Raw genomic sequence first — 13,219 nt, 5'->3', positions numbered from 1 at the left:
TATGATTCACAATTTCAAATCCTACTGACCCATCACCCATATGTTTTGTTTTATACTTTTATGTATGAGTAATTGATTATAATATGATGTGCTGATATGTATGACTTACCCTTACAGGTAGGATATGTCTAACATCAGACATGTGGACTTCTGTTACGACCACATACCACTGGATATATAAGCTTAACTGTGCACTTTCTTGATCAAAATTGGGAGTTAAAGAAGTTTCTTCTGAATTTTTGTCCCCTTCCACCACCTCATACAGGTGAAGCACTTACTCGAGTCTTGAGATATTTTATTTTATGTGCATGTGATATTGTGATTGATAGATTTAGAATCTTCAATATAAATTCACTTTAACTTTTCCCCTTTCCACTACCTCATACAGGTGAAAAACTTGCTTCGAAGCTATTTGCAATAATAGAAGATTGGAAAATTAAAGAAAACTTATCCAATGTCACCTTGGATACTGCAAATAACGGAGCTTGTGCTAAAATTATGAAGAGTAGACTTGTTGCAAAGAAAATCATATTTAACAAGGGAAAATACTTTCATGTGCGTTGTTGTGCTCACATCTTAGCTCTTATTGTAAAAGATGGACTTGAGATGATTGATCCATCTGTGCTTAAGATACGATAGTCAGTGAAGTCCCTTAAAAAGTCCCAAGTAAGAAAACAAAAGTTCTTGGACATTGTTGATAATTTAGGAATGTCTGGAGTAAGAAGGGGTATTCGTCAAGACGTGAAAACAAGGTGGGTTTCCACTTTTATTTTGTTATACAGTTAGAGAATTTTATTATTTTTTATAATATACTCACTGAGTGTTTGTTTCATACAGGTGGAATTCAACTTATCTTATGTCAGACAGTTGTCTTGTGTATAAAAGTATTTTCACTCATTTGAAGGAGGTGGATCCAGACTTTGAAGATTGTCCAACTAATGAAGAATGAGACCAAATTGAAGTAGTCACAAAGTTTCTCAAGACGTTTTATGATCTCACAACTAAATTTTCTGGTAGTAAGTATCCTACTTCCAATCTATATTTTGACGGAGTTTGTCAAGTTCATGTGTTACTAAAGAAATAATGAACAAATAAAATTCAATACATTAGGAACATGGTAAAAAAATATGCAAGAAAAATTTGACAGTTATTGGGAGAACTTGAGTCCTATATTGGTTATGGCAGTTGTATTAGATCCTAGATTGAAAATGAAGTTTCTAAAATTTACTTACTCCAAGTTGTATCCTGACGTGAGACAACTAGACGATAAGGTTGATCTTGTGCGTAGTGATATGACAGCACTTTATAATGGGTATTACCGCTTGTCAAATTCAAGAGCTTCCCGCAGTGGAACTCGAAATTTGGGTATTCAAACTGGTGGGAATTCTGACCTTCAAGGAAGTGAGCTTATGGAGGTAATTTTAAAGCTTAAGTATGGTACTTTTTATAGATTGTGTCTGTATTTATGTAGTTTTAAGTCTTAAATGGTTAGGCAGTGAGTCAGTGACTAATGAATCTTGCTCACAATTCAAATTTTGAATCAAAGTTCATATGTTGTTGCATAAATATGCTTATTTCATGCAGGAATATGCTGCAGCAAAGGAAAATGGTGGTGATATGCAATCTGACTTGTCAGAGTTAGATCAATATCTTAGCGAGATATACGGATGTTCTTTAAAACAACCATTCGATATCCTATAAAATCCAGGAACAACGATTTCCAGTACTTTCGAGAATGGATGGGGATATTTTGTCAATTCCTATTTCAACCGTCGCTTCGGAATCTGCATTTAACATTGGTGGAAGGGTAATTGATAGATTTCGCAGTTCCTTATTACCTGAAAATGCTGAGGCGTTCATAAAAACTCGTGATTGGGAACATAGAATTGCTAAGTGCTTAAGTGGCGCCACGTAAGTCAGTAATATTTCATTTAGTTGAATGTCTAAATCTCATATGTAACATTGATTCTTTTTATACATGTAGGAAAAGAATAGTTGGATCAGGACAATGGGATTATTCATGAAGATGTATTAGGAATTGAACTTGGTGCACTCGATGGCGATGATGGGGTAGTGGAGGATGATGGGAAGTAAGTTCTTACGCGTCTAGTTAGGAATTGAACTTCTTCAATATAAAGCGGGGTAATTATGCACATTCCATGTTTTTGACTTGAATCTTTTCTTTTGTTTGATTTATTTTTCTTGAAATTACAAATACATATTGAATAGTTGGAGTAATTCAAAGATAAACATGAAAAATGAGAATGTTTTTTGGACATAAAGTTATCACTTATCAGTGTCTCCAAATTTTGTATAGCAAAGAGATTGAAGATTTTTTTTTGGATTGTGGACAATTTTTTTGATTAACCACAATATAAATTTTGTGCAGGAAGTGAATATCTTTATTTTTGGACTTGGTGATACAAAGTACTAAACTATTGATGAATAGTGTACTCTGTGTTACTTTCAATGCAAACTTAATGTCAAATTATTGTTCAGTTTTGTAATTTTGATATTAAGCTTTCGTTGGTGTGACTGTTAAACCTGTTGATTGAATTGAATCAAAATATCAAATGAATTAGATGAATGTTAGGTTGCAGGGAAGAGGATTTATATGGCCGGGAATAGATTAGAAATCATAGGAAACTCTGTCAAAATCGGTTTCTGGCGAGTCAACTCGCCACAAACCAGCTAACCCGTGAGCCCGTGAGCTTAACCCGTTACGGGCGCGGATTGGATAAATGACTACCCGTGAAGAATAACGATCCCCAAGCTTTGGCCCGTGTTAACCCGTGTAACCCGTAACAAGCCATCCTGTTTGCCAACTCTAGATACATCCTACCTAGTTTGTTGGATACGACTTGATTGATTCTTGGACATTGGTATTTGGTACCATCTAAGTAATCTCCTTGTGATTAGGTTCACGGATTCGTTTATGTAAACGTTCTAATCGAAAGAGAGAGAGATATATAACTCTAGATATTATTCCTTATTGAGTTTAACTCTCGGAGTTGTATTGAGTTTGTCCATACAGATTGCCTAAGAAAAAAGTGGTTTGTATTTAGGTACCCCCCCCCCCCCCCCGTTTTCAATTGATATCAGAGTAGGCAAACACGCTAAGACCTAATAAGTCTGTGTATATAGATGTTTGATTAGTGGACAAAGATGAAATCTCTATAAACGTATCACCAGTAAAAATTATACCAAATCCCGAGTGTGTTCTAGAAACCATTGATGTTGATTTTGGGAATGATCTGAAGTAGATGATCGATAAACTTTGTCATGAGAAACATCGGTTGATAAGGAAAGTTGATAGACTTCACTGTGAAATTTACGTTAAAGATTCTGATATTCGAGAAGGATCTGAAAGCAAAAAAAAAACTCTCCAAGATAGATTGGATGAACAAATTCAAATCAATAAAGAGAAAATTGTAGGTACAGGTCATTCCATATCCGTTCTCGATCAAACTCTTGGGATGACGAACCTTTTTGAATCTTTAAATCTATCTAAGGATTCGAGAAACTCTCTTGATTCATGTCTAATGAATTGTTGTCAGTATGGAGATAAAAGAGGTTCAGGCTTCCTTAAAACTGATGCGACTCAGATTGGTTCGAAAGAATCGATTAATGTCACCTCAACTATAGTTGGGTCCTGTATGTTTTGCTGTGATTTCAATCTTAGAAACATACTTGTAAACTCTTGAGGAAGAAATTAAAGGTTTCTAGTAGTTTTAATAAGAAGGCTAGAAAATTTTTTTCTAAGCTTATGATTTCTAAAAATCTAAAAAAATATTCCTTGGGTAACGATGATGTTATTATGGGAGATTTTGATTCAAATTTATCCTCACCTTTTCAATTGTTTCTTGACACTGGATGTAGCCGGTATATGACAGTCGACCATTAGTGGTTCGTGAATTCGAACGACTTTAATGGAGGACATGTAACATTCGGAGACGGGAGTTGTTGCTACATTAGCAAAAAGGGAATGATCAAGCTTCCCGATGTGCCTGAAATCCATCACGTTGTTTACGTCAAAGGTATGACCGAAAATCTTCTTTCTGTAAGTTAAATTTGTGACAAATGCCATAAAGTTATCTTCAGTGTTGAAGGATGTGATATTGAAGATAAGTCTGGAAAAGTAATTTTTCCGGGAATACGTGGAAAAAATAGCGGTTATCTTTTGGATAATTAGTCTAATCTTTGTTGCAATCTGAAAAAGGTGGAATCTACGCATCTTTGGCATGAGTGTTTTGGTCACATCAATTTTCTCCTTCATGGAAAAATCATTAAAAAATAACTTGTCAGAGGTGTTCCCAAAATCAGTGCCAAGATAGGTGGTGTTTGTGGAGCTTGTCAAAAAGGTAAACAAGTAATAGTTCCACATAAATCATCTCGAGAAATTACCACCAAGGGTCTACTTGATTTAATTCAAATGGATCTCTTTGGACCCATTCAACAACCTACTGTTGGAGGGAAGAAATATGATTTGGTAATGGTCGATAATTACACCAGATTCACTTGGGTGGCGTTATTAGCACACAAGAATGAGACCCTGAGTGAGTTCAAGATTATTGTAAATAGAATCTAGAATGAACAAGGTCGTATACTAAAGAAAATTATGAGTGATCGGGGAACTAAATTCAAGGATACTAAAGTATTCGAATTCTTTGATCAATTAGATATTATTCAGCAATATTCACCACACATCACTCTGCAAGCTAATGGAGTTGTGGAAAGGAATAATGGATGTATACAGGAAATGGCCAGGGTAATGCTTCACAGCAAAAACTTTCCTCTAAAATTTTGGGGTGTAGATGTCTTCACAGCCTGCTACTTGATCAATTGTGTGTATTGAATACTCCATATGAGTTATGGTATGGAAAAAAAACTAACTTACACTATCTCCGCGTGTTTGGCAGTAAGTGTTACATTCTCAAGGATCGAGAACAAAAAGGAAAATTTGATTCCAAAAGCGATAAAGGTATTTTCCTTGGCTATGCATCTAATAGTCGTGATTTTAGAGTATATAATCTCAGAAATCGTGTTATGATGGAATCGGCAAATGTTATCATTGATAATTTAAAATATTTTCGTCATGATGACTCTTCTGCTGAGCTACCTCCTTTGGAGGATGAGAAAGTCAAAGAAGTTCCGAAATCAGTGGAAGTTGTACGAACGGTTACTGGTCCCGATGTTTCTGGTGACGAGTAGAGTTGCACATGGGTCGGGCGGGTCGGGTTTTAGCTAGTACCAACCCCGCACCCACAAACAACGGGTTTTTATTTTCAAAACCAACCCCACACCCACAAACAACGGGCGGGTGTTTTACCTGACTGCTACGGGTCGGTCGGGTTTGGGTTTAAACCCGCTTCAGATTGTAGTTCAATATTTTCACACACACATACTTCATATTATACCTGCTTTATATTCAATGATCATTCACAATTTCACACACACATGTTTTAAAGTTTAAATATACTTCTTACTTAAGATCTTAATTACTTATCTAGACAGTTGAAAAAAAGAGGGTTATGTATCTTATCTACAATCTAATAGTACCACTAGGATTTTAATAACGGACGGCTAAGATTAATTTTATCGATGGTATATATTTAGCGGTTTTTTCGGGCGGGTATGGGTGGGTTTTAGCTAATACCAACCTCCCACCCACAAATAGAGGGTTTCTATTTTCATCACCAACCCCGCACCCACAACGGGCGAGTTCGGATTTAAAACCCACGGGTTTAGCGGGTACGGGCAGGTTCGGGTATGGTGGGCGGGTTTTGTATATCTCTGACGAGGAGAAAATTCCTACCCAGGGTATTAATGTTGAACGTACCACTCCATGACATCTGTGGGTTCAATAGAATCATGACGCCGACAATATTATTGGAGGTACGAAATCCCCAGCTAAGACGAGAAATCAACTCCGAAATATTTGCAGTTTTGGTTGTTATCTCTCACTAGTGGAACCTAAAAAGTTGATGAAGCTCTGAATGATCCCTTTTGGGTGAACGCTATGCATGAAGAGATAAATCAATTTAAAAGACAAGATGTATGGGAACTTGTACCTTGTCCCAATAACATAAATATTGTTGGTACAAAGTGGATATATAAGAATAAGTCAGATGAATTCGAAACAGTGGTCCGAAATAAGGCTAGACTTGTCGCTCAAGGATATTCACAGATTGAAGGAATCGACTTTGAAGAAATCTTTGCTCATGTTGCATTCCTTGAGTCCATAAGACTACTATTATCTCATGTTTGTTTTCTCAAGATTAAGTTATTTCAAATGGACTAAAATTTGTATTCTTAAAAGGGTGTTTGAAGGAAGTCTATATTGCTCAACCTAAAGGTTTTGAAAGTCCTAAATATCCCGATCATGTATTTAAGATCAAAAAGCCATTGTATAGATTAAAACAAGCACCTCGAGCATGGTACGGAAGACTTACCACTTCACTTCTTCGGAAAGGATTTTCAAGAGGTGGAGCAGATAAGACTATGTTTACCAAATGGAGTGGGAAGGATGTCCTTATTGCTCAAATCTATGTGGATGACATAATCTATGGATCTACTTCCAAGAAACTTGCTAAAAAGTTTTAAACCTCTCTTGGCAAGGAATTTGAGATGAGAAATGTTGGTGAACTAAGATTCTTTTTGTGTTTACAAATTCAACAACATAGGATGGAATTCAAATTTCTCAAGAAAAGTATGCAAAAGATCTTGTAAAAGATTTGGTCTTGAGAAAAGTACTCCCAAACTAACTCCTATGCACACTACTGGGAAGTTGCATAAGGATGAGAATGGTATTGATGTTGATCAAAAACTTCACAGATCCATCATTGGAAGTCTTCTATATCTAACAGCGACAAAACCAGATATCGCTTTTAGTGTTGGTTGTTGTGCTAGATCCATCAAGCTAGCCCAAAAGAATCTCATCTTGCAGTAGCCAAACGGATCATAAGATATGTACAACATACTATCGGTTATGTTCTCTCGTATACGTTTGATACTAACACAGATCTCACAGCATATTCTGATGCAGATTGGACATGTTGTGTAGAAGATATGAAAAGTACATCTGGAGGATTCTACTATGTAGGACTAAACCTTGTTGCCTGGCATAGTAAGAAACAAAACTCACAGTCTCTGTCGACGTGCGAAGCGGAACACATAATTGCAGGTTCGTGTTGTACTCAATTTTATGGATGAAACAAATGCTTACTGATTATGGAATCGATACTGGAATAATGAAGATGTGTGATAACTCAAGTGCGGATCGAGTTATTGAGAATCATGTTGAGAACTCAAGAACTAAGCACATTGACATAAGATACCACTTCATTTGAGATCTCTATTGAAATGGTATTTTCAACATAGAGTTTGAGCTGTCAGAACAACAATTGGCTGATATTCTCACCAAACCTTTAGACACCGCAACATTTCAACACCTACGGAAGTCTATTGGTGTTATTTTGGTTCATTAAATCAAGTTCTAATGATTGCCCCTGAACTTATTCATACCTTTTGGGCAATAAAACTTAAGTTCCAGGTAAGGAATTATTTTTATAAAGCAAGATCACTCATGTTGTTTTTTTGGGAATAACATCAAATGGGGAGAGTTCTTAAATGAGCTTATGCTTAATTTCTATATCTTTGTGAAGAGTGTGCCGGTGGAATTTAAAAGGGGATGCTTGTATCTTAAATCTCGTAGATGAGAGATAAGTAATTGTTACTATGTGATATCATCTTAAAAAGTTGATACTTCGTTGTTTCTATTTATACATTGTTACGACAAAAGCATGCCCTTCTTTAATTACTGGCAATATTATGACCTATCAAACCAAATGTGTAGACCAACAACATTGAGCATCTTCCCTAATGAAAAAAAACAAAATAAAGAGAACTTGAAACCAAACATTTAACCGACGGACACGATTCTGTTAAGTTTGCATGTATTAGGGTTCTGAAATTAACAATTTACCAGAAAAGAGATGAAAGAATGGAAACAAGAAAAAACAGAAATTGTCAACATAGTAAGCCTACATCACTATACATACACTCAAAATACCACCACGAACAATACAACAGGAGAAAAAGCAAAAGGAATTACCGATACCACATTCAACAGAATTGTACACAACATGTAACAAGAGATGACTATAGAGTGTAGACTACTACTCCCTTTTGTTAAATTTTGATAGGTTCACTAGACCCAAACTTCCTGCAAAATCATCTCCTCCAGTCTGCTTGAATGACCTTCTCTGGAAATTATTAACACAGCAACAAAAGGTTACTCAGAAACGGAAAGAAATTTTAATTTATTGTTTGAAACGGATAGTGCAGCAGTAATTTCATGAAGAAAGTCCGATCTAATGCAGGGAAATAGATATAATGCAGAAGTCATGGCAGACATAAGGAGACACGTGGAGAGAGAAAAGATGCATGAAAAGGAAGTTTCACTACTCTTACCATCTTTTGAAGCTGATAGAGATCTGTCAGTTTTAATTCCACCTTTTCCACTTGATAGTCTCTGCGTTCTTGGTGATGCTGAGCTCAATTTTCCATTGGAAGCAGATGATGACAGAGAATGCCGCCTAGTCAATATACTCTTCTCCTCCCCATCGTGGCCAACCTTTGGAGAGCCTTGTCCTCGAAGCTTTGCCTTGGCAGATTGAGTTGCTTGCATGTAGCTCGGCAATTTTGGCGTCTTTGGTGAACCAATCTCCAGATCGTCCTGCTTTGCTGGGAAAGAAGATCTCCTCTTCATGTCTTTTTGGTTCTCGTTGGTAGCTAGGTCTTCTTCTTTTGAGATATATTCCCCATTACTCACAGGAATATTTTCACTTTCATTGTGGATCTCTTGATGTGGTAACTCAACTGCAGGTGGGCTATCATGCATCACATCATCCAATTGATCTGTTTCCACTGGTGTTCCCACAGTTTCTTTATCAGACTGATGAATTATGTCGATTGCTGCATCTGCTGACATCTTATCAGCACAATCGCCATTGCTTTGTTCTGGGACAACAGGAGCTGCAGGGATTGATGCCTTCCTTACACTGCGAATTGGCTTCTCAGTCTCCAATGGAAGTTGATCGTTGGTCTCTGTCTCTATAGTGGAATTAGAAACCTTTCTTAGATTGCGTTTCACCTTATCAACTTCATTTTGTGGTTGTTCTGGTGCTGGATCTACAGAATGGTTCGGAACTTTCCTTAAATTCCGCTTTGGTTTTGCAGATTCCGAAGAAGAATGCACTGAGCCATTGCTCGGTACCTTCCGGACAGTACGCTTTGACCGTGCTGTGTGCGCTTCTATATTATTAACCTTGTTTTTTTGAGATTTTGAATCAGCAAATTTCTTTGTTTGAGGCAGAGGTCCCCAAGCATGAAAGATTGTCCAGCGCTCGAGCCAGCTCCAATATGAATTTGGTTCGTCCATACTATATTGGAGGTGGAGAGGCATTGCACTTTGTGAGGATCCAAGAAGCTGTAAGCAGCAGCGTACACTAAGTCATATGCTCAACCCAAATCCTCCATGAACCAAATCAAAATGGAAGGAGTTCATTGGAAAAAGTTACAAATGAAATTTAACAACTCTAGCTCCCCAACTCTAACATAGATGTATTTGTTCCTTCTATGTTACACTTTCATCCAATTAATATTCAATAATGATAGAAATTAAAATTAATATTTAATAATGATAGAAATTGAAAACATAGAGCTGAAGTTACCTTACTAACAAAGACAATTTGTGACGGTTTCTGATTTAGAGTAAGTGCTTTAGCTCCAGGAAAACTTGTACACTTGGCATCCTGGTGGAAAAAGAAGCAAAGCAATCAGCTCGGTGAAAGTGAGAAACAAGCAGCTAGGAAAATAGTTTATTAGATGTCTCGCAACCAGAAAAATTAAGAAATATACATGAATGAAACCAACAAAGGGAAATAAACAAAAAAAAAAAGAAATTTCAAAAACAATAATAAATGGTTAAATAGACCTTTCCAGAAGGAACTACAGAACTCTGACTTCCTAACAAGAAAGACGAGAAAAAATTAAAGGAACAGTGAAGAATTAGGTACTCCTCTGAAAATGAAACTAGTAAACGAAGGTTGGAGAAATTACCAAAAGTTTAACGGTAGTGCATCTGTTAAGCACTTCGACACCAATATCAGAATGCCTAACTTGTTTACCACGGTACAGGGCTTGTAACTTCACAACTCCTTGCAAGCAACACAAAGTTGCAACAGCTTGTCTCCGGACCAAGTGCCCTCGAATAAGAGCCTGCAGTCGTATGATGCCCCTGAGAGCCCGAAATGCCCTTCGAGCCTTTAGAGACAGGGAAAGGTACATCAGCACATATTTCCATACACACCAATTAGCATAGTCTTAATCTCTGCAAATTCAATATACTATATAATTTTTGACCCACTCAAACTGTGTAGGTTGGTATGACCTGTGAAATGATTCTAACTGCTCATCAAATTCTACTCTTTGTGGCTGGTACTATCATACCGATGGTAAGCTTAACAGTAAATAGTCAATAGCAACTAATAAAAATGATACATACAAAATTCGGTTATCCATGGAAATAACAAGCACTAGTTACATGATAAAATCAAGCTACTACCACGAGAATCTATTTGTACCAACATAAAGTAGCTCTGCCTGATATTTAGGCTTAAACGACATCAGGAGTACAAATAGTATGGTGAGGAAAAAATAATGAAAGTCTATTATGACATCCATGTATATGACTGACCTAGTGAAAGTGAAACACTCTGAATCAGAAAACTTACCAAATAACCCCTAAATGCAGCTTGTGCCTTTGTAGCAGCAACCTCTTCCCTAACTCTCTCTGGATCATTTGGCCCAACAGATTCTTCAGTTCCCAGATTATCAGCATCTTGACTTCCTGGCACTAGGGCCACTTCATCATGTGTTACAGTAGGCACTGCCACCTCCTCTGACTCCGCATGATCTCCATTTGTATCAGTGGAAGCATATGTCGGCTGTGTGACAGAAGGATGGCCCACAGATATATCAGCGACTTCTACATTAGTCGCATCCCCTGCCCCTTTTTTGCTTGTAGTTTTCTTTACAAGAAGATGAATTATTAGTTAGAATTGCTGAACATTGAGTACATGCAATACAAAAAATACGAGTTTGCATCTACATTGAATGTGAAACATAAATAAGACCTCTTTTTCTCTACGCATGAAAACTAAATTTCCAGTCGCATTACTAAGACAAAATGGTTAACCCAGGCATTTTTACAAAAGAATCAGGTAAAAACAAAAACATAATTAAAAAATGTCACCAGATGTATGAATTTTTATAAAAAAAAATCTATCACATATAAAAAAACTATTAGTACAGACTTCTGAGACAGGTTCCATAATTGTACTATGCAGGTAACATCTACTTGTATAATTAATTACTAAGGAAACTTTCGGTTCAACAGAACTACTAAGAGTGATCCACCCTCTCTATGTGCTTGGGTGCTTCTACACTAGATCCAATGGAATTTGATGGCAATTCAATATAGGAATTTACCAGGCTGTCTTTTCCTTTCGACAAACTGGATCTAGATGTCTTCTTTCCCAACAGTACAGACTTGATCCATTTAGCTGGTGATTTCCCCATTGATGAATAAGATCCAAGATTACCTGCATAATTCCACACTCAAAAATTCAATAAAATGAAATTTTAATAGTAACAAAATGCAATTCACTAACATAAAACATCTCAAAAAAGAGCTGCAGTTGCATTAACTTAACACTCACAGAAAACAGAAGATAATTATTAAAAAATTAAGATCACAATTGAAGAGAAATAGTACATAAATGGAAGTACAGTAACAATGAGTGGAAACAATTTCAGAGAATCAGACATAACACCAGACAGAAACCAAAACTTGAAATGCATGAAATTTTAAACCTAGAAAAAACAGATTAAGATCTAATCAAAAATGAAAGAAAAAATTCAAAAATGGGAGCAGATCTGAACTTACAAGAAATGAAATGAATTCAAATGTGCTCTTTGACTCTTCACTCTCAGAACCCTAACAAGTTAAACATTAGAGAGAGCCATGCAACTTTAAAAATGATGAGAAGAAAAAAAAAAGGTGGGAGATAAACAGTAATGATAGTGCTTTAGTTTTCTGCTTTCTTCTCTAGTCACTACTCTATACACTCCAGTACACCACTCAAAAGAGGAGAAGAAAATGAACATGTTTCTTTTTCCCAGGGTAGAATGGGGATATGTGTATTTCTTTTGTAATTTTCTTATACTAATATAAAAATGAAGAAGATAATCAGTACAACAAACTTCCCAAGAATTCAAAAAGATCAGGTTTTTATTTATTACTGAGTTCAATTTTGTGCAGCCTTTTTTAACGGGGTGCACGTTCCGGCACTTGGGGCAGGGGATTTTCAAGACCGACTTTTTAATTTTGGTTATTTTTCCGGTATGTTCTTTTGATACGTGTTAATACAAAATTATTTTTTGGTTTTAATGGGACAATTTCTATTCAACGTATGATATTCCGCTATGCACTACCTGGGATGCAATCTTATCCAAAGTCCAAACACAGCGCAAACAACACTAGTAACAACAACTATCTTCGTGGAATGGCTCAATCCCACTTAGATTGGATCAAAATTAACACAGACGGAGCAGTAAGGGGATATATCGGAATAGCGCGAGCTGGTATTATATGCTGAAACCAGTGGGCCGACACAATCTTAGTAATAGCACAACCACTGGGTATCACTACCGCACTTGCAACAGAAATTTGGGTCATGCTCATCGCTTTTAGAACGGCAACGGAACGGGAAAGGCCAAAAGTTCAATTTGAAATAGACTCAGAAACTTAACGAGATTTCTAACCTTGAAAGCCAACGTTCCAAGGTATATTTCTAATCAGATTGCAAAAATCAAGCATAGGTTTACCCAAATTCAGCAATTTATTATTAGACACGTCTACAGAGAAGGAAATCAAGCAGCAGACGGTCTAACAAATCAAGTGGCGGATGATTGCTCTATGGGGAAGCTCGTAACAACAGTGTGGGACAATGCAACTCCCTCACCTATAAATTATATTGTAATAACAGACTCTATGGGCATAACATTCTCACCTTTAATCTCAGTTTAACGTAATAAAATGTATGCTTCAAAACAAACAAAAATGTTCTTTGGATACCAAATAAAATTTCATTAT

The 13,219-nt window shown here is 36.5% G+C and overlaps 1 protein-coding gene across 1 annotated transcript; it reads right to left on the bottom strand.

The window, feature by feature from the left end:
* Positions 1 to 7,920: 7,920 nt before the first annotated feature.
* Positions 7,921 to 12,241, bottom strand: LOC113331453 (protein IQ-DOMAIN 31-like). The gene is made up of 7 exons (XM_026578165.1): positions 12,011 to 12,241; positions 11,554 to 11,666; positions 10,797 to 11,093; positions 10,123 to 10,326; positions 9,735 to 9,815; positions 8,473 to 9,490; positions 7,921 to 8,264 (listed from the first exon to the last, which is right to left on the bottom strand). The coding sequence occupies exons 2-7, from the start codon at positions 11,641 to 11,643 to the stop codon at positions 8,233 to 8,235; spliced, it is 1,722 nt and encodes a 573-aa protein (XP_026433950.1). The 5' UTR covers positions 11,644 to 11,666; positions 12,011 to 12,241; the 3' UTR covers positions 7,921 to 8,232.
* Positions 12,242 to 13,219: the final 978 nt, after the last annotated feature.

This window comes from Papaver somniferum, unplaced genomic scaffold (assembly GCF_003573695.1).
Source record: "Papaver somniferum cultivar HN1 unplaced genomic scaffold, ASM357369v1 unplaced-scaffold_125, whole genome shotgun sequence".
In the NCBI taxonomy this organism is placed as follows: Eukaryota; Viridiplantae; Streptophyta; class Magnoliopsida; order Ranunculales; family Papaveraceae; genus Papaver; species Papaver somniferum.
Note: the sequence above shows the minus strand (reverse complement) of the source record. Positions and strands in the feature narration are given on the sequence as shown.